The sequence below is a fragment of the Pseudochaenichthys georgianus genome, chromosome 13, assembly GCF_902827115.2.
Source record: "Pseudochaenichthys georgianus chromosome 13, fPseGeo1.2, whole genome shotgun sequence".
Classification (NCBI taxonomy): domain Eukaryota; kingdom Metazoa; phylum Chordata; class Actinopteri; order Perciformes; family Channichthyidae; genus Pseudochaenichthys; species Pseudochaenichthys georgianus.
The window spans coordinates 15,954,613-15,976,431 of NC_047515.1; the positions used below are offsets into that span (position 1 = coordinate 15,954,613).

Below are 21,819 nucleotides of genomic sequence, written 5' to 3' on the forward strand. Positions count from 1 at the left end.
GGCGTAACAAGGCTGTGATTGGCCCCGGTGCAAATATTGTTTTGCGCCCCCCCATCGCCCCCAAACGTAAGCGCACCCTGATGCGCTCACACACGCACGGACATACACTCTCTCTTGTCCTTTCTCTTTTGAGCGCCGCTCTTGTGCTTTGGTTTGCTTTACATTATAAATTCAAGCTATTAAAAAATGTTATAATGCTGCCGAACTTGCTGCTGCTAGCTACAGTACAGTACAGGTTGATCAAACGGTTCGCTCGTCACCAGTGTTGTGCTAGTTACTGAAAACCAGTAACTAGTTACCATTACTAGTTACTTCATTTCAAAAGTAACGCAGTTACTTTACTGATTACTTACACCAAAAAGTAATGCGTTACAGTGAAAAGTAAGTATTTTTGTATATTCTTTCTCCAGGTAGTTGGAAAATGTTTTCCGTCCCATATGCCGTGTGCCGCCCGGACATGCTATCATGCTAACTAGCTCCCTGAAAGCGGGTGACTCCACTGTAGCAATAGCCTGCATGTGTTCTACAACATACCGTGCAATGGCTTTATCGACTTTTCCCTGGTGAGCAGTCCCTTGGTTAAAATCCAGCCGCTGTTGCTTAGGTGGAGGTGGAGTGGCGTCGGCTGAGTCTCTGTGGTCTTAGCTACTAGCTTCGTCCCAGCATGTTGTTTTTGCAGATGTTTTAAGATATTTGAATGACTGGTTTGGACAGTAGATAGGCTCTTTGATCCGCCAGGACACAACTTACATTTAACTAAAACGTTCTTTTCTTTGTGCTCGACAAAAGTGAAATAGTGAGAATATCTCCAGGTGGAGAAACTAGACTTGAGCTCCGCCGCCGCCATGACAGTCTTGTTAGTAAACAACACAAACACGCCCACAGCCCGTCTCCGCATGTGACACAGGAAGTACAAGTACTAAAGTACATTTACTCAAGTACTGTACTTAAGTACAGTTCTCATCTCTGTTCACCTGGCTGTTGACTATATAAAAAAACTAACGCAGTAACGGAGTAACGCACCATGTAGTAACGGTAACTGAGTTACTGAATTTAAAAAGTAATGCGTTAGAGTACTAGTTACTGCCAAAAATAACGGCGTTACAGTAACGCGTTACTTTGTAACGCGTTAGTCCCAACACTGCTCGTCACGCAAGGTATCACATGACATGAAAGGGAGAAAGGTCATTGGACAGACAAATTACAAATTAATGTAGGTTGCTTGGTTACTTTGAAGACTGCGTGAACCGGTCAATGCCATTGGGGCCCCAACATTTTTTTGAAAAACAAATATATATAAAACATATTTTCTTTTTTTTCCCTGGGCCCCTGGCCGGCTCTGGGCCCCGGTTGCACCGGCTGCATAGTTACGCCACTGATTAGACTCAAGGCCAAAGGGTACATCAAAATGAGGAGTCTGGTTTCTGAAGACAGCTATCCTTACAGTGCTATGAGTGGATAAAGAAATAGCTGTATGTTGTTGGAGACTGTGTTAAGGAGGTGTGTTTCATAATTGTTCACCTTCAAAGAAACACGGGTGTTAATTAAACCGTATACAAATCTCAGTACCTTGGAACTGTTTGCATGTGATGAGTTGATCTTGCTGGGCATTTGTTCCGCAGGTGGCTCTAAGGTGCTTTATTTTTCAAACAGCCGCATTAGTCAATTGAGTCAAGGAGGATACAAGAACGCTCTAGAATGTAAACTCACAGAGGCCACATAACTAGCTTCACCCAGATGGAAAGAAAAAACATTGACAGAGACAATGCATTAGGCAGCAGATGGAGCAGCGTAATGTGCACTGATAACACTAAACCATGCAGCTGAAGTATTGTTGTGCTTTCTCACAGTGTGCCTCACAAGCTTACAATTTCTTGTACACCTTTATTTCAAACTGTCTGAAGCTCCGTACTTTGTGTTTTTATAGAATGTATCATCGTCTTATTTATGCTTTAGAAAATTCACAAGAAGACAAAAACATTAAAAAAATAACGGAATGGGATGTTTTTACTCAATATGATGGCAGTGGTAAGCTGTGTGGAGCTCTTTAATGTAACGGAGCATGCTGCAGAGACTCGGTGTGACAGTTGCTCTTTATTGAAGATTTGCACCAGAGCTTTTCTTGGTGGTTCTGTCTGTGTCTGCCCAACATGGCATGATGATTGATGGGAGAAGGGCCAGGATATGAAGTTTTCTTGTTGAAATGACATGCACGTAGATCCCTGAAAGGCCAGTAGAGAGCTTGCTCACAGCGTCACGACCAGACTTGCTGTCCATCTCAAGAGGCACTGAGATTATCTTTTTTCTGTGGTATGTCTTGAGGTAAACTTCGAAATACAACTTCAAAGCTCAATGTATAATATTGACATGCACATAAAACAAATCCCAAAACATAATATAGCAGAGTTTAAGGGGTGGCACGAATGTACTCAAGCTACTGTATTTCTGAGGATAAAAAACGAAAACGTAATACCTCCATCCTGTTCCTAGGACGGCAGAAATCACAGCAGTGCATAAAGAACAATTAAAATTAAGGCATGATACGCTACTTTTTCATTTAATGTATCTTGTGAACAATAATCTGTTTGTTCAAATTCCATATTTATATTTAAAAAACCCAAGTCTGCCCAAAACTGCTGCCTGGTATTTAAATGTGCTTTTATTAGTTTTACCTGCACACAGTGAGGTTTATTAAGTCGCTTGGGCAAACACACCCAGTGCGACGCATCTGCAAGTCAGAGAGATGCAGAACAAAGCAGAGACTGGAGGGCTTGACTAAGAAACTTCATTTCCATGTCAAAGTGTCAAAGAGGAGGAGTGTCAATCAGTGCCCCTGATCCAAGTCTTTTGTAGGTGTTTCTTTAATGCTTTCTTTTGTGACTTTGTGCTGGGAGCAGCATGTTTTGCCATTGGTTCTTCTGAGGTAGATCATTGCCGCCAGTGTCTGCTGTCAGTCAAATCTATCCCCTCTGGGGGACCAGTCTACAAGGCTCCAAGATAACAGCAGGTGTAATAGCAAAAACATGTCATATTTATTTCATGCTCTGATGATTTGTTTTTCACCAATTTATATTAGAAGCACACACCATTACCAACCTCAATATCCTACTGTCATCCAGTGTCAAGTCATTTGTTTGCAGAGTATAGAGCCATACAAATGACGTGGGTCGCTGAATGACAGCTAGGCTTCAAATGATAATCTATTGAGGAATATCCACCCACTGACACTCTCTTTGCATACATAAAGTGGCCTATATATTCCTATTCACAGTGACACAAAGGCACATTCAAATCCACAACAGCTCCAATATGGGGACACATTTTCTATTCAGTTAGGCAAGATATCAAGACATTTGAACCTAGAAAATAACTTTATTGTTATTAGTTGAAGTAGAAATATCTTTATAATTATCATTATTTGAGTATTAAAGGTCCCCTATTTAACTTTTTTTCAACAATATATTAGAAGTCTCGGATACATACAAAACATGTCTCTGAAGTGTTTGACTTGAAATACCAAATGGACAATGCATTGTACTATGCCAAAATACGCCTCAGTTTCAGCCCTATTCAAAAAGTGCTGATTCTGTGTCTAGCTTTGAATGCAAATGAGCTGCTGCTGTCCACGCCCCTCTGCAGAGTGTTTAGTTAAAATAACACATTGGTGCTCTACGTAGGAGGAGATTCAGGAGATAAGGTGGACGGGTGTTACCTTGGTTGGTTATTGGCTAATGGTTGCACAAGCCAAAAACACATTGTGACATCACAAAGTGGCCAAAATCTGATTATTTTGACTGAAGTCAACATCATTAATTCTCTTGGTCTGCTGACTTTTTAGTAAATTAGACGGTGTTCCTAGTTTGTTCTCTTTTTCTGAGGTTCAAATCGTTTACTTCAGTTCTTCAGTTTTATGTTATCATCCTCATCAAGGCCATGTTCAAGTGCCTCATTCACTGAGGAGCTCCGCGTACTGCAACATTCTTTCAAATATCAGTCGAACACCTATTTCATTTCAAACCTTTATTTAGACAGATAAATCCCATTGAGATCATTGATCTCTTTTTCAAGGGAGACCTGCTCAAGTAGTTACACATGAAACATAAAAACATAAATAGAACAACAAAAGGACATCATACAGCATCATTTACATAATTATCCACATAAACAGGTACCAATAGCTTCCGATTGACTAGCATCCAACCGAGCTTTAAAAACATTTAGTGGCACCAGATTGTTCAGTTTTCATTTAATTTGCAGACTATTCCAAGACAGAGGAGCTGCGCATCTAAAAGCTGTCTTCCCTAAGACAGTCCTAGCAGTTGGCACATTTAATAAAACCACAGCATTCGATCTCAGGCAGTAGCCACTTACAATTCTCCGTGAGATCAGGGAGCAGATATAAGATGGAAGTTTCCCTAACATGGCTTTGTATATAAAAATGTACCAGTGACTGAGCCTCCGTACAGTTAGTGAAAGCAAACCAGCCCTTGCATACGGGGTACAGTGATGGGTTAATGCTTTACAGTTTGTCACAAATCTCAGTGCACTGTGATACGCAGCATCTAACTTGACCAGGCAATTGGCAGGTGCATTCATATACATCAGATCACCATAGTCCAGCACAGGTAAAAAGGTCACAGTGACTAGCCTTTTCCTGGCCTCAAGAAACAGGACTTGTTCCTGTAGAAGAAACCTAGCCTCAGCTTTTTAAGCAAGTTATTGACATGAAGTTTAAAAGTGAGACAATCATCAAGCCAGATACCAAGGTATTTGTAACAGGTAACCACTTCAAGTTTTATTCCTTGCGTAGTTACAATATCTAAAACAGGCTCTGGTGTCTTTTTAGCTTTAGAAAAGAGCATTACCTTGGTTTTCTCAACATTTAAAAGAAGCTTTATTTCAGAGAGCTGAGTCTGAATAATGTTAAAAACAGCCTGTAATTTAACATCAGCCTCCTTAATGGAGGGACCTGCACAATACATCACGGTATCATTCGCATAAAAATGTAAAGTAGCTTCATCCACATTTTCACCTAAACTGTTGATGTAGATGGAGAATAAAAGTGGACCTAAAACAGAACCTTGGGGAACACCATTTGCAATGTTCAACCACTCAGAAGACAGCCCATCAAAGTGAACACATTGGGACCTTTCAGAGAGGTAGTTTACAAACCACCCCACTGCATGGCTGGACATGCCTATACTGGCTAGCCTCTGCTTTAAAATGTGATGATCGACTGTGTCAAACGCTTTTGAAAGGTCAATAAATAGAGCTGCACAACTCTGCTTATTATCTAAAATACTCGCCACATCATTCACCACTTTCATTGTGGCAGTGATAGTGCTGTGTTGCTTTCTGAAGCCTGACTGATGTTTAGACAGGATGTCATTTGTACATAAAAACACCTTTACCTGTTCACTCACTAAGCGTTCAAGAACCTTAGCCAGAACTGACAACTTAGAGATTGGCCTATAGTTATTTAATAAGGTGGCCTCCCCTCCTTTTAGCAAAGGCAGGACATACGCTGACTTCCACAATTTTGGAATGGTGTTAGTGCTGAGGGAGAGGTTAAAAAGAGTAGTGAGAGGTGGAGCAATCAAATCTGCAGATATCTTTAAAAAGAAAGGTTCTACGTTGTCCGGGCCAGCCGGTTTCTTAGGATCTAACTTGGTTAAAGCTTCACGAACAACATCAACAGTAAAAGGGGTAAAACTAAAAGGGTTTTCCAACACACGTTTTTCAGAGTCACATACTATAGTGTTCACAGAAGCAGAGTTAGTGACAAAATCAAATAGAGAACCACAGGACACAAAATGCTCATTAAAGCAATTGAGCATAGTAGCCCTGTCCGATATAGTGCCAGATGCTGTGGTAATGCACGGAGGTAGCTCATTACGGATATCACCGGTGGATAACGATTTAATGGCTTTCCAAAATGTACCAGGATTATTCAGATTCTGTGTGGTTACTGACAGATAGTACTTTGATTTAGCACTTTTGATATGTGAAGTGAAGCTATTCCTTAGCTGCCTAAAATGCAGCCATTCTACCTCTGAGCCTGATTTCCTAGCCTTTGCCCAGGCCTTGTTTCTCTCATGAAGGAGACTGGACAGATTAGCAGAAAACCAATGATTGTCTCGTCCCTTCACTCTAAATGTACGCAGAGGTGCATGTCTATCAATGATCTCCATAAAACCAAGATAAAAAATAAGACCATGCAGTTTCAACATCAGCACAAAGATCGATTTTACCCCAATCAAACCCAAACAGATCATGCACAAAACCCTGCTCCACAAAATGTTTTTTGTCTCTCTTAATGATAATGTGAGGTTTAACCTTTTGGACCTTAGTGTCCCTAATTGTGGCTACAACAGAATGATCGCTCAGATCATTTGCAAATACTCCCACAGATGAATATTTATGTGGAACATTAGTTAAAATGAGATCAATTAGGGAGGATTTATTTGGGGACTTAATGTTAGGGCGAGTAGGACTGTCAACTATCTGAGTAACATTCAAAGAGATACAAAGGTTTTTAAAATACTCTGACACTGCAGTTAACCAGTCCCAGTTAAAATCTCCAACTAGCACTATTTCCTTGTAGTCTAGTTGTGATAAAAAATTTGCTAGTGAAGACAAGGAGTCTTTGACAGCTGAGGGGGGTCTGTAACAACTCACTACCATGACCTGTTGACCCTTTGCCACTTCTATATTTATGGCTAAAAATTCAAATTGCTTACTGATCGATTTGGAAACTAATGTGGTTACATTGAACTTATTCTTAACATAAATGGCAACGCCACCACCTTTATTAGGCCGGTCGGTATGATACACATTAAAACCATTTAAGGCAATGTCAGAGGCCAAAATAGACTTATTTAGCCATGTTTCTGATAAGACAATGACGTCAGCGTCAGTCGAGCTCGCCCAGATACGGACAAAATCTAGTTTACCTAACAGACTGCGCACATTCAAGTGGATGAAACCCAACCCAGACCTAGCTTTAAAATCAGCAGGAGTAGCGATCTGACTACTACTACTGGGCGGACCAGGGTTAGGTTGTACATTTCCTGACAGTAATAATAACAACAAAAACAGGCATCTTTTCCTCTTAAACGACACACATAAAGTCATCTACTTTAGAAACACTGGAAAAGTCTGCAAGAGTGTGATTAGAGCTTAAGAAGCAGTCCTGAAGAACCATCATCGCAGGAAAACAAAAAAGACAAACATATTTTGTCGAGCAGATTGTCTGTGACAAGGCAACCGGTAATTGTTTGAGCAACACATCCGAACCTTTGCAGGGGATGCCCACTGCGGGTGGCAGAACAGACCTGAATACAGTAGACTTCTCAGAATGACTAGAGATCTTCTCATAGTCCAAAACAGTTAACAGGCACAGCAGAATCCCGATATGGGCCATTTTCCCAGACCAGCACACAGTATGCGCGATGTTCCTGGAGCAAAATCAGCACAGCAGCAAAGGACAGGCGAAAACAGCAGCGTGGAAGCGCTCCGGTCCCTCCGTGGTATCCCCGGGGTGAAAGCAGGCCTCTGCAACAGCAGAACGAGGACAGGTGGAAAGCAGGCCCCAGCGGTGGTAAAATCCTCCTCCGCACAGCAGCACATGCCCGATGGAAGCAGGCCAAGCCCGAAGCGTAGATCCACTCCGTCTCTCCGCGACGACTCCGGGTTAAAAACCTCTCCAGTACAGCCGTATTCTACAGGTGGAAGCAGGCCTCCGTAGATCGCAGATCGCAGGCAGCAACAGGTGGAGCCGCTCCGTCTCTTCGCGACGAGCAGGCCTCCGTAGATCGCAGGCAGCAACAGGTGGAGCCGCTCCGTCTCTTTGCGACGTCTCCGGAGGAAAAACACCTCAGTACAGCCGTACTCGACAGGTGGGAGTAGGCCTCCACAGATCGCAGACAACTAAAACTACTACTTGTATAAGCAGGGATGGCTAAAAGTTTGTAAGCAGGAGAGCTAGATGCTAACAGATTCCAGATGCTAACAGGTAGTGGGAGCCTGTAGAAATTGCGACTGCCTCCAATGACAGTCCTATGGACCTAACTTTAAGAAATAACCCCCTCCATTTTTTCTATAACTTTATATACTACTTCTCTCAGTTTTAAGACGGGGGGGGGGATTCTGCGAAATATTGGAGGATTATAGAAACACATTACAGGAATATACATGCTGCAGGACCACACAGTGTTTTCTCACATGTATTGCCTAAGATGGTTTGATGTATTTAGACAATACACACTCACTCTTCCTGTACAGTATATCTGTTCATCCCCTTCATAACTTTGTTGGAAAAACATTAAGAAACCAATAAAGTTTAAGAGCCTTGAAACTGTGGAGGAAGTTAAAGAGAGTTATGGATAGTTTATGGATTTTCACATACTGTAGAGTGGTTAAATGGAAGATACAACTTGTTATCAACCGCAGCATTGTAACAAAATAAATGCTAAATAACCCTGGGAATGTATTTGGGTCATTTAAACAGCTCTGTTGAATTTATTTTAAAACACATGCTAGTCCCAGATACACTCTGCAATGATTTTCATAACTGCAATACAGCACCCAAGGATCATATGCTTTAAAAAGGGACCTGATCTCAATACACGTTTCTGCTCTGAATATATGAATCGTGATTTAACATTTTCAGCCATTTGTTATAATGTGCACTGTGATCTAAAATGACAGTGAGACACTTTGTTTAAAACCGTGTCCCCTACTCAGCCCACTTATGTGCTTATGAGAACATAACAATACAGTACAGATATGTGCATATAGAAATATATAAACAAACATTAGATTCATTTGTTAAAAAGTAATGATTACAACTAATCCACAGACAAAAATAAAATGTTTTGTTTTAGGCCTATTTATGAAGCTATTCATCTAATTTAATTTGTATCAGTAACAAATTGTACATTGTAACATTTTTTTTCCTGTTCCGGGCTTGTTGTGGTAGCTACTTTGATGTTTATTTTAAGTTAACACTGAAATATAAAAGCCTGCAGGGAATAATCAAGGAAGCTATTTAAAACAGCTGTGACAACTGCTTTATCAAATAAATATGTTACAGGCATCTAATAAAGGCTTAATGAATAAATAAACAATACCATCATAGGCTATTAGTTCCAATGAGTGGATTAAAACCATGTGTGAGCATTGATAGTGTTGTTTATAAATCTTTAAGTATTTTACTGCCAAAAACAACATAGATTGGTCGAAAATCAACAGTTTTTACAGGAAACATTAAAGAACATTTAGTGTGCAATTATTGCATAGTAAATCTTTAGAGACAGGTGCCTAGAAGAGGGATGTCAAATGCAAATTGGCTTCTTAACACCGTCCTATTTGCAAACAAACTAGATCCTGATTAGGCTTACCATATACAAATATATTTTTTCAAATTAGACAGTGTGGAGGAGCCCCTTTGCACCTTGAGAAGGTAGTTATTGGTCAGCAGGCAGTAATCTGCAAATGGCACTCAGCAGATGGTTATGGCCTTTAAAGAAGCACAGTCAAAAATAACTGCTTGAGAAAAAAAAAAATCACATTTTGTTGAATGCCTCTAAAGCCTTAATAAAATAACCAAAAGCTCAGATTGTTACACACCTATTTCCACAAGGCTGAGAGCAACTTGACGCAATGATCAAACAGTAATAATGCATCTGAAGTGAAGCAAAAAACTAAGCATTAATCATGGTATACCGTAATAGACGCACACTTTTGGAAAAATAGGATTCTGCCACTGAGGTTCCTCTTTGTTAACTCAGATGGAGACGTGGTGATTACAGGAGCGCCCCCACTCGCCTGAATGTAGATCTGCTTGCCTTGTAGGGTTCAGGTTCAGAAGAGGTGCACCTGAGCACGTTCCCATTCTTATGAAAAGTGCCTCTGCATGCTCTCTGGCGATGCTAGCAGCCGCCTTGAAACACATTGACAGCTTCTTTTACCACAGCTCCAACGCTGCAGGCGACTTGATGAACGAGAGAAAAAGCTGGAGAGATTTGTGTTTGTCGCCACAGAGAACTATCTCCCTTTGTACTTCAGGGAAAAATGCATGGTATATGAATTTCCTGTTTGTTTAAAATCATATATTTTGTTTGAAATTAGATCTCAAAATGAATCGTATTTGTGTTGTATTCATCTATAGAAGTGGCATGTTTTATTTTTACAATTTTCTATTAATATTAATACTTTTTGTTCTACACTTTAGCTTTTATTGCATACAGAATACTTTAATAAATAATATAACTCAGATTCAGAATGAAGCGCATACAAAAAATTCAACCAACATTTCCCATATAGCATTACATGTAACCTATAAATAGAATAAAACAGATTAAAGATGAATAATTAATTTGGTTGTTATACTGAAGAAGAATTATCATGAAACTGCCGTTAAATATTAAAAGCAAAATAAAAATGGCAAAAGCTGTTGTAGTAAAAGCAGTCATAGTAATAGAAGTGGTTCCAAATGAAAAGAATAACCACTATAGTCATAACAAAACCAAAGAGAATCAAAACAGTGGAGCAAATGGCACGGCCCAAAGAGATGATGATATCGCTGTTCTGGATTTCATTGCAAAGGGCTTTTTGTATTTAATAGACCAAGTGATTGAACAATTTGTATGCTGCGTGTGTGTGTTTGTGAGTGAAGTAGTGGAGTGTGAACATACATATGTATTGATTGTTTGCAGTGGATGGCAGAACGTCTGAGGAATGGAAGAGGTAGAGGGGGGAAGATAGTGCCTGCAGGATCTAAGGCGGTGAGAAGGGTAGAAGCTCAGTGAAACTCGTTCTGACTCTTTCCTGAAGTAATGCCTTTGTCCTGTTTTGCCTTGTTCAGGTGCATCAGTAGCCTTATGAAGCTTTCCTGAGAAAAGCGATGCTAACACAAAGCGTTGACAGGAGAGCAGCAGCAAACCACAAAGAAATGCTTCCAATTATAAGTTAAGAGGTATCTCTAAATGAAGATGGCATTGCAGGGAAGGGACAAAACAAACAAATCACGATCTGAAGTAGTATAAAAGGGTGAATGTGTGGGCATGAAGACAAAAGAGAGGAGAGAAAGGAAAGGTGTCACTTCAACTATGGAAACTCTGCACTGTTGGAGAGTTTGTGTCTGTTTGTGTTGACTGGGATGTTTGAGAGATGGTCCTGGAGGAACAAACACACCCAACCAACCGAGTCAATGCTCACACTGCTCTCCCTCACTATTCACTCTACTTTGACTTGACTTTCAAAGGCCAAGGATTCTCTCCCTCAAAGGAGATGCAGAGAAAAACAACAGCAACAACAACAACAACAACAACACTGCAGCTGTCTATGTCAGAAAAGCAACATCTCCATGTTTCTCATGTTTTAGTTAACGTACAAGCTGATTTCAGTTTTTCACTGTCTTTCTAAAAAAGGAAATTGTTTTGTACTGATGGAACTGAATGAAATTAGTAATCCACACATGTTCATTTTCTGACTCTCTACAGGCAGTAAGGAGCTGAATGCCACAGGAAAATCCTTCACAGTGCGGAGCAGTCTCCAGTTCCAGGTGGACAAAGGGGAGGATGGGGTCGCCTACACCTGCAGCGTGGAGCATGTGTCTCTGTCCAACCTTTACACGACAACCGAGGTGCTGGAGGTCCACTGTGAGTCATACACCCTGCAAAACTGGATTAGGTGTGAGATTAGCAATGAGAAGAAAATACAAGGATTGAGATTACCTTTATGTCTGCAGGTTTAGCTTTGCATTTGCTCAGGATTAGCGCATGATTAGTTTGCAGGTAAGGGATTAGTACCAAAGTAGAACAGGGATATGGGAGCTGCCCAGTGGGTAAAGAACTAACTACTGTGGTACTTTGTCAGTGTTAAATTAAAAGACTCATACTTAGATTTATATTCAGTTCTGTCGTACCATTGGATATTTTTTGTTCCCTTCTTTACAGATGCTCCGCGTCTGGAGATCTCAAAGCCACAGATAGATCCACTGGAAGGGCAATACTTTAAACTGGAGTGTGTGTCCATAGGCAACCCAATGTAAGTTGGCATTTATTTACAAAATTCTATTTGATGGTGCTTTCTTGCATGATAACAAAATAGGCAGAAATTACATTTAAATGGGATTACAGAATGTCCATTTTCTTCTATTTTTCCTTCTGTATCACTGTTTATTAATTGTTTTAAAATTAAGAAAATCATTTGCAGAATGATGAAAAACAACCATTGTTTGTATTTTTCTTGACCAGACCTGAACCAGTGCTGTGGTCTAAAGATGGAGGAGAGCTGCCAGACATTGAGCGTATGATTGTGGAGGGCAGGGAACTAACCATCACCACACTAAATAAAACAGACAATGGCACATACCGCTGCGAGGCCAGCAACCACCTGGGGACCAGCACTGCTGAATACAAACTGTTTGTATATGGTGGGTACAGTAATGGTTTGTCTTGTTATGGATGATCAGTTTTGCTGTTGCTTCATGCTCAAGGCTTTGCAGCACACTGTGTGCTTACTCAAAGAGGGTTAGTGTTCATTACAAATACACAAAGCCAGCAGAGGGCTCGTCACTCCGGCAATTTAATTGCTAAATATTCAGATATCATAGATTAAAAAGATTTCTAATTAAAAATAACATTATACCAAAGTAAGTATGGCTACATAAAAAATAAAAGATTTTCAAAAGAATCAAATAGCATGTCCTCGAACCACAATGTTTCTATTCCTATCAAAAGGCCTGCTTCAAATCATTTTTGAAAATATGGGAACAAAGCAGTACTATTATCGCTGTAAGACCATGCAGTGTAAGTGCAAAATGATTTCATTGCATGACCTCACAGAAATACTGAAGTTTCTCAATGCCAGATTGATCTCTATAACATTTTCTCATTGTTAGTGTATGTTCTGGCAGACCCATTATCCTTCTGTTTTAGAGGGAAAACACTCTGGCTTGTTTGTAATGCTTTAAACCAACCACAAAGGTCTTGGTTGATGCTAAGCACAAAATGCAGCAACAGTGCCATGCCAAAACACACTGGAAAAACTCAAGCGTTGACTTGAATTAAATGTATTATGGCAGCAAATTACACATGATTGAACGTTTCAGTTTTTTCAGTGTAGTAACATGAAGACAGCTTAATGGAGGCTGTACGGAAATACAAAAAACATCTTTATTAATCATCATATAGCCATATATTCGTTAGAAATACATGTCCACATTGGAGAAATGAAGGCTAATGGCAAATCTTGCTTTGGAACTGTGAATAACTCGGTTTACCTCAATGCACTGTACGTTTTGCCAAAGGTTTAATTTTGGTCTCCTCCTATGAGGAAACTTCCGAGAACAGCCTGGGAGAGAGATTAGTTAATCCAGAGACAGGAGCATCTGAGAGAATAAAGACAGCATGGCGTTGGAAACGGATTATTAAGGCCTCTGCTGCACAAACATGTATAAAGTTTATCAAATACAGCCAAGTAAAAATACAAAACAAGTGCTGAATATTAAAATTCAAAATGGATTTATTTGTTCTCTTTTCTTGCCAATTAAACAGTCCCACAGTTTGTTTGGGAGCGACTTATCACTGCTCAGATGCTGGACTTTTTTAAGCTCACAGGCAGTTAGTGGACGCACTGCAGCTTCTTTGTTCGAAAGGCAGAGGGTTTTGCCTTTCTTCATTGAGAAAAAAAGCGGAGGAAAAGAAGGATGACACATTCGTCCTTACAGCTTTTGTTATGTCAGGTGTCGGTGTGTAGGTGGCGGTGTCAGACTTGTCCATATCATCCTGTCATATCTGGGAGCCAATTGCTGGACCAGAAATTCAATCCTTGCATTTCACAGTCAGAATTGTTTTAAGAGAAACATTCAAATGTGTTGATTCAACCTGGGTTTTGAAAGTCATAGTTTATACGTATATGTGCTGGTAGCTGTTTGAAATTATTGGCGGATTAACAGAGGAAATAACTACATTTAAAAACCCTTGGCAGCCCTCTCACTAAATACCCATGTTGGTGGGAAGTATGAAAAATGTAGTCGAGCCGGTAAAGGATGTGCGAGATGGGCTCATTTCCAGCGATGACGACAGTCATTCTTCAGAGCTACATCGTGTCTGGCTGAATACTAACCGGGTCTCACCGGATCATCTCAGCCTCTAAGCGTAATTTGCTAATGACAGCAGAGCTGAGAAGCAATAAATGTCATCGCTTCACCGCAATTTATCACTGTCTGCAATTATGCTCCTTAGTACGCTGTATTACATAAAGCAAGGAACCACTGTGTGAATTGCTCTGGGTGAGATGTAAGGGAGGTAGTAGTAGATAGTCGTTTAGTTAAATACATTTAAGAAGTGACTGAATCTGATTGTGAAACTGCAGCCCTCATATTTTACTTCTTTATCACACATGTTTACCTCAAGCAAGTTCTACATTCCCTGTGTGTGGCCAATTTACCAAGCATCATCAATTGCTTTGAAAATGAAATAGATGTAAGACATAATGAGTCCTTTGTGTATGACTCATCCTTTTACCAGAGATATTGCTGAAAGAATCATTCAGAGCTCAAGTCATTTGTGCTACTGTATGTCATCATCTCTGCATTCGTTTTCATTATTTGGCCTGTATTCACTGAGCCGATGGACCAGAATGAACCACTGCGCTAGCCACGTGCAGTAATTGATTTGTGTTGTTTATTTTTGCTTTAAGTCTTCTCATATTGAGCCAGTTCCCCATGGAGAGGTTTGTTGTTGCTCCCCCGCTGTTCGTAGTGCCTCCATCTTCTGCTCCCCTGACTCCCTCTCTAGCCTCTATTCTTCCAGTACGCTAATGCCGACATTCGCCCATCAGGCATAGGCAGTCACAGCTGTGTTTGCAGGTACGCCTGCAGCCCCTCCATGGCCCCGCCTCAACGCTCCATGCACTCACAAACATGACGCTGAACACACAGTTGATGATTGATGAGCTAACAACTGGGCTTTGAGCTAGAAAATAGCATTGTTTTACTGGATGAATTCAATACCCTGTCACATTTTTTTCTCTGTCCTGTTTTTTTCAAACACAGCTAGCTGTTCTTATTATTTGTGGAACCGTTTCTGATTAGTTATTATTATTGGTAGCTGACAATATGCAGACTGTGTAGGAGAACATTACCACACTAGGTTGTCACTGCACAGATTACCATCTTCGCAGAAGCAGAAAATAGAAAGCATTAGTGTTTATACTTTTATTCTTAGGCTGAACGATTTCTACCATTACAACCAAACAATAAGAAACATGCACTTACCTTTGAATACTATTAACCAAAATCGCACACCCCATGTGTTTACTCCATGAGTTCATCTCCCCTAATGGAAAACCGTGTTGTAGTGTTTGTATGACATGTATCCACATTGAGCCTTAAGAGCACTCCGAAGCATGCTAATTGCCTTAACAGTCCTAACAGACTCTTGTGATGGAGAAGAGAGAAATGTTACTTTAGATTTGGGTTGTCATTTATTTTGATGATCAACATGACATCTAAAGGTGACCCGTGGCATTGTTATGGTAATTTAGTGTTTCTCACAGAAACAAATCATGTGGACCCTTGAGCTTTAGCAAACATATGCAATGTGTTCCTTTCAAATACTTGAAAAGCCCTTTTTGTGTTAATTTAAAATCTTGTGTTGTTTACATTCTTATCATAAAAACGATGCTCTGTATTATTACTGGTGATAACAACAACAAAACGTACTCAGGGTACTTTTCAATTGTAAGTACCTTGCTTTTAAAAGCTGTGACTCAATATTGCAAACACCTTTGCTATTTGCCTATCCTTCATTGTAGACTGCCCAGTATGCGTTGTTAAGAACTCTGCTGCTGGTTTCATTTGCCCAGATTTTTAAAATATTTCTCTCTGAGATTCAAGCTTCAACCTATAAACCAATGTTGGTGACCAGAACATCACATCTATTATCAAAGCATAATGAAAGTAACTCTTTTTTTTAAAACAAAATGTGTTTCATTTTTTGGTGAACTGACACATTGAGGATTGAAATAGCCTTTTTAAGACACTAATAATTATCTTTTGGAAAGCTGTCCTTCAGCTTGTCTTGTCGATGTATCTTGTGCTCCCCCCCCACCCCACCCGCGTCCATTTCCAGTAAGTTCGGTTAGGCAGGTTTATAACACGCTGTCAAAGTAAAAAAAGACCATGCTAATTTCTCATGTTTCCTGCAAACTTTGTGGTCACGTTTTTTTATCACGGTGTTGTCCCCCTCGTCTTCCCTTACTGCTGTCAATGTCTGCAACCATGGCAACAGCCAAAGACTTTCCAGGGCCTACAACAGGTAAATATCCCACTGGACGATCATTGCAAGCCAGATTTACAGTGTGTGATGCTGGATCAAGATCTGGGTCAGGACACATCACAGCCTCCACACAGCATGAGCCAAACCATCACCTTGCATGGATGCTCACTCTGCTGCTCTCTCCAGCCATGTCACAGGCTGCATAAGTTATCACACAATATGTCTCTGGTCTGCCTTGTCTTTGCACAACGAAATAGACAGAATTATCTGAGTGGAGCTGGGCGGCAGATTGTATTCAGGCCAGTGTGTAAATATTTAATTTCAGATCTTGTGATTCTGTAGAAATGGAAGGGAAAGAAAAAACTATTTTTGAGCGATCTTTCACTCTTTTGATTACATGAAAATGTTTCTGTTTACCGTATTTTTCCAGTTATGTTCATGGTTTATTCTATTTTCATAGCTTGTGTTTGCTGCAGTTTAGTTAGATATGGTATTTCTGAGATATATTGGCGCCAATATATCTCAGAAATACCATATCTAACTATATATATATATAGGGTTAGTCATAAGGTCTAAAGAACATGAAGTTGTATATTTGCAGACTGGATGGAAAAAGGATGGAAACAATATTCATATTTCATGTTGTCGTAAAGTGGTTTGAATTGACTCATTGATGCCTCTGTCTGCTGCTGTAATATTTATGATTTTTAGTTCCTGACAGTGTGTCTAGTTTTTACGTGGCAACCTAATGTTAAAAAAAAAATGGTTAAAAAAAATTGAAAACAACAGATTTGACATTGGAATTATCAATATATTTATATTGGAATTGAAGCTCAAAAATCTGTATAAATACTCCTTTTGTTACACTTAGAGGGGGAAACGTGAATAGTAAGGTGTTTTTATGAATATACGTTCAGCTTGTCTCTTTCCTGTGTGCAGCATGCACCAGCAGAGTGTGATATGAAAATTGCTATGCTCCTTGTTGACAGTGAAGTCACCCATACAGATCATTATATCCATCAACATGCAACCAAAATTGATTAATTCAACTGTTGTACCAAAACAGTTATCGCTTCAAATTCTGAAGTGCCTGCCTGTGACCCCCTAAAAAAATTAATTATGGTTCTATTCTGCATGGAGTTTAATCAATTGCATGTTTCACAGTCACATCTCTTTTTATTTTTAACATCCCACACGGGGTTGCTGAACATGAGGGTTGCATTCTGTTAAGAGAGGAATATAACAAGGTATGTAGGGAACATTGCCGCCGTCATTTTCCAGGGTCACTTTGCAAAACTGAGCACAAGCCATGGCCATTCATCAGCTTGAGATAATGAGAGCACACGAGGTGCACAGAAGAGATACAGCCACTTACAGGTTATTACAGGGTGACACAAAAACATGCTCTTACCTGGGAGACCTTCAGCTCACTGCCCGGAGGAGGCCTTGTGTTAAATAACACTTATTTATAAAAAACCTGATCCTCAGCAGCAGAATGTTGCAGTGGATTAGGAGTAAACAAAAGATAGCATGTGTTAAGACTTTGGTGAAATAATAAAAAATGTCAGTTGTCTGACATCTTGTCACTGTTGCCAATGCCACATTTTATTGGAATTACTACATTACATCTTTTAAACCTACATAAATGCACTTCAGAGCAGTGATATCAAGGAGGTGGGTCTACATTTGACAGAAGCTTTTTTGAGACCGTTCTGCTTTGTTCTTGTGTTTTACTCTTAAAGCAACATGTAAAGAAATGTCTCATGACGATTGCAGGAATAAAATATTCAAATAGCTTTTCATTAAATGTCTACACATGCACTAGACAGAAGCGAAACATCTTGCAGAACTTTTGTCTCTTTACTTTTTCCTCCATTTCTCTCTGTCTTGTTTCAGATCCTAATGCTTTAGGACAACATGGACCTGACCACGCTTTAATTGGCGGAGTTGTTGCAGTCGTGGTCTTCATCACCTTGTGTCTGATAATAGTTCTTGGACGATATCTGGCTAGACATAAAGGTAAAAGAGGTCACTTGAGCTACGTACCATGAATAACAATGTTCTAGCTTGAAGCAATTGTAAACCTATGGCATGTAGATAACTTTCTGTATCGCTCCGTGTGTCTACAGGGACGTATCTAACACACGAGGCCAAAGGAGCAGAAGATGCCCCCGACGCTGACACAGCCATCATCAATGCTGAGGGAAACCACCTGCATGCAGAGGAAAAGAAAGAGTACTTCATTTAGACCTCTTTTTCTTTATTTCATGACAACTCTTGACAGCAGACATGCAATTGTATGCTGCCTCAGCGTCACTACATGATCTGTTTTAGTTTATTTATTATTATGTCTACTTCAGAAAGCTCATGTTTGAATTATGCTTGTATTCAAAGCATTGTCTGACAATATAGCTTTCCCTATTCAACAATGTAAACCATGTACAACAGGACCATTTTCCATTTTAGTTTTACGGTGTCTAAATGCTGTATACTTCTCTGCAGTTCTATCAACGCTCGCATTACTTTTTTTATTTAGTCATTTTTTCCACTTAATTTACCTGCAGATCTTTTGAAATGTTGAAACACAAAGAGTTACATTAAATCAAGTTAAATGTTTTGGTTTAAGAACAGTATAGGTATCCATTTATCTAACTCTAAACAGGATAACATTTGGTTTTGGATGTTGCCTGAAGCTTAATCCATAACAGCCATACATGAAAAAACATAAAACTGACAAAATACTTTTACAAAACATAGAAGCACAATCTATGTGATTGTCTCTAGATAAAATCAGATCCCTCTTAGCTCTGTCTGTATATTTCTGCATTGAGTTACTTGCAGTCATCGCTGATGCTGTTGATTTGTACCAACGGAGAACAAGTTAGAAAATTAAAGCACAAAGTCTGAGGACTAACACGGAGGGATAACACTTGTCTCGGGATTCAATATGAGTCTAGTTGGAGAGATGGTGTCAGACAGGAGAAGACTTCAGTTATGGTCGTGGATGGTTAACTTTCATTTGTGTTGCCCAATTGATGTAAGATCCAAACTGAATGAGTGGAACCTTGTGGGGGTTCATTATTTATGTTGACTTTTATTGAACAACTATGCTCAATGTGTGGATATTGCTGTAAAATACTTTGCTAACGTGAATTTTGGTGACCAATATTGTTGAAACTTTGGATCCCTGACATTACAATTTGTATATTAGCATATACAGTACTTAAAATATTCCACATGTCTTCTTTTTCTTTCTCCCATTTATCTAACAAGAGGTTGTTTTGCCAGGCGGTATGTAAATAATGTGTAAGTATTTAAATTTAGTAAAAGATAAAACACTGGTTATAGCTTTTAATTTCAGGTCTGTTCAGTCCCCATCACTTTGATGAGATTCTTTTCATATTTTTCAAGGTTTTTTCAAACAGGGATTCTAATAAATTGCTTAAAATGTAAAACAAGAAAGAAGAAAAAAGGAATTCTGGTCTAATACTGTATATGTATTTATTATTATGATTGATTGACATTTATTATACTATATTGATTGATATTATTGCTGTTATTACTAAAGTAGTTGTCTGACATTAACTTTTCCATTTTTTAATTCTGTAACGTATCATAAAAAAAACAATATAAGGATCACCGTTATGGCCTTTGAGTTTGCTGCAAACAGTACTAATGACATGAGGCATTGGTGAATCAGACATGCCCTCACTGTACTGTATATAGTCACTGTATCAAAGACATTGAACCACATTGCCAATGCTCATACACGTTATTTTGTTAGTTCAGTATAATGCTATAAATAACTCATTTTGTAAAAAGTCTTAATCACTGTAATTAATTTGCTTTTTATGGGGGATGTGTGAGGTTTGCTTTTTTTCTCAGTATTGAATATTCATTTTTCAATTATGCCACTGTAAAAAAAGAGAGACAAAGTGCGGATTAAAATATGAACAACTTCAAAACTGCCCTTTTGTTGTGACTAGGTTTGTACTTTGAAATGCACTCAAGACTAATGCGTTTTGCCTGAGAATTACAGCGCTATTAACAACAGTCAAAATATGAGTCTGCATCTCGACAGTTATAAAACAGGAAGCATAATGTTGATGGACAGCACTATGGAAAAAAGCTGCAATGTAATTGTTATTCCATGAAACTGTTGAGTATTACACAGCCTTTAGAGTTAATAATATATGCAAAGTGTTGAAGGATTAAAAAACCATGAAGCTCCTCAGGAAGATTGCCCGAGGCTCTCATGATTTGGGCATTAATACCGGGCGACAAAAGGAAGTCTTGAGTCTCCCCGAGTCCCTCCCTGTCTCACTGGAGACAAGTTCGATAAGCTTGAAGAGGCTTCATTAGCTTCCGTATAGATGTCAATGCAGCAGGCTGCTGTTGCCTTTGTTTTAACAAAGGCAACAGGAAGTGGGCGGGGAGTGGAAAACCGGAGGCAAACCACTTTGTGAGTTGACATTACGGTCAGGGATGTAGCTGTTGGCTTCTGCTGAAAGTGAAATGATAACACTTAACATAAATGTTATTGATCCCTGTGGGGATATTTTAAATTGGAACATTGACAAAACAAATAGTAAAAGCAGGAAACACGAATGGAATAAATGTACTAACAAAATAAGAAGAAAACATCCGGTAAGAAGACTGGAGCATTAAAATGAATGGGATATAAGTTAAGCAAATTGTGCCAAATATGGAAGGAGAGCATGGATCACTGAGAGATAGGTAGGTAATACTATGCATGTTTCCTTATTTACATGACATAAGTATACATGCATGATGTATATGTGCTAAGAAATGTGCTCATAAAACTACCATGAATATTTCAGGTACCTGTGGGAAGATTTGAAATGCATGTTTTCCATGAACATGGAGTGCAAATGCATTGTACATGCACAGGGCTAAATGTATGGACATGAAGTGTAATGGTCTGGGGACGAGCCTTTTCAAAAACTACACATTTGACGAAAACAAATGTTGATTATATCTTACATTAAATAGTTATCCGCACACATACAGTAAACCCTAGCCAGAAAGCACCTTTTATGATTCATTATCACTGCTTCAGTGGCACTGAGGAACTTCCTGAAGTTTTAGGATGAGTATGATAGCCTTGTGCAGATTACTGAGCTCATATTAAATATCTTGACCTCCTTAAAGGGAGATCTCGTTCCAGCACATGGCCATTATGATCCTCCATTCTTCAGCTCCGATTGACCTTGAGCATAATGTTGCCTCCCAGACTAATGTTGCCATTATCAACACACTGTCCAGCCCGCCATCTGCCTGCTTCACACAACGCTTCACTCTCTCTTTCCTCTCACAGAGACAGTTCCCAAAGCTCACTTCATAATCATTACCACCAAAGCTCAGCCAGTTCAAATAAACATCAGCTCCCACTATCACCCTCCTATGCGTTATTAAAAGCTCAGTGCTTTGTTAAGCTATGTAAATTGAGATAGAATGTCTTGAATAATGGCTGGCAGAAAGTATTGCTTGAAATCCATCATAATATAGT

The 21,819-nt window shown here is 39.4% G+C and overlaps 1 protein-coding gene across 3 annotated transcripts in view; it reads left to right on the forward strand.

Moving 5' to 3' along the window:
- The window catches only part of LOC117457898 (cell adhesion molecule 2-like), a 174,297-nt gene extending 154,040 nt beyond the window's left edge, over positions 1–20,257 (forward strand). For 2 of the 3 annotated variants that reach the window (XM_034098162.1, XM_071205242.1), the window contains 6 exons: positions 11,505–11,663; positions 11,961–12,051; positions 12,261–12,439; positions 16,302–16,328; positions 18,186–18,308; positions 18,419–20,257. In XM_034098162.1, the coding sequence (XP_033954053.1) occupies positions 11,505–11,663; positions 11,961–12,051; positions 12,261–12,439; positions 16,302–16,328; positions 18,186–18,308; positions 18,419–18,537 (698 nt within the window). In that variant the 3' untranslated portion in view covers positions 18,538–20,257. The remainder of the gene's footprint in view (positions 1–11,504; positions 11,664–11,960; positions 12,052–12,260; positions 12,440–16,301; positions 16,329–18,185; positions 18,309–18,418) is intronic. The other variant, XM_034098164.1, reaches the window with a different exon arrangement.
- The last annotated feature ends 1,562 nt before the right edge of the window (positions 20,258–21,819 follow it).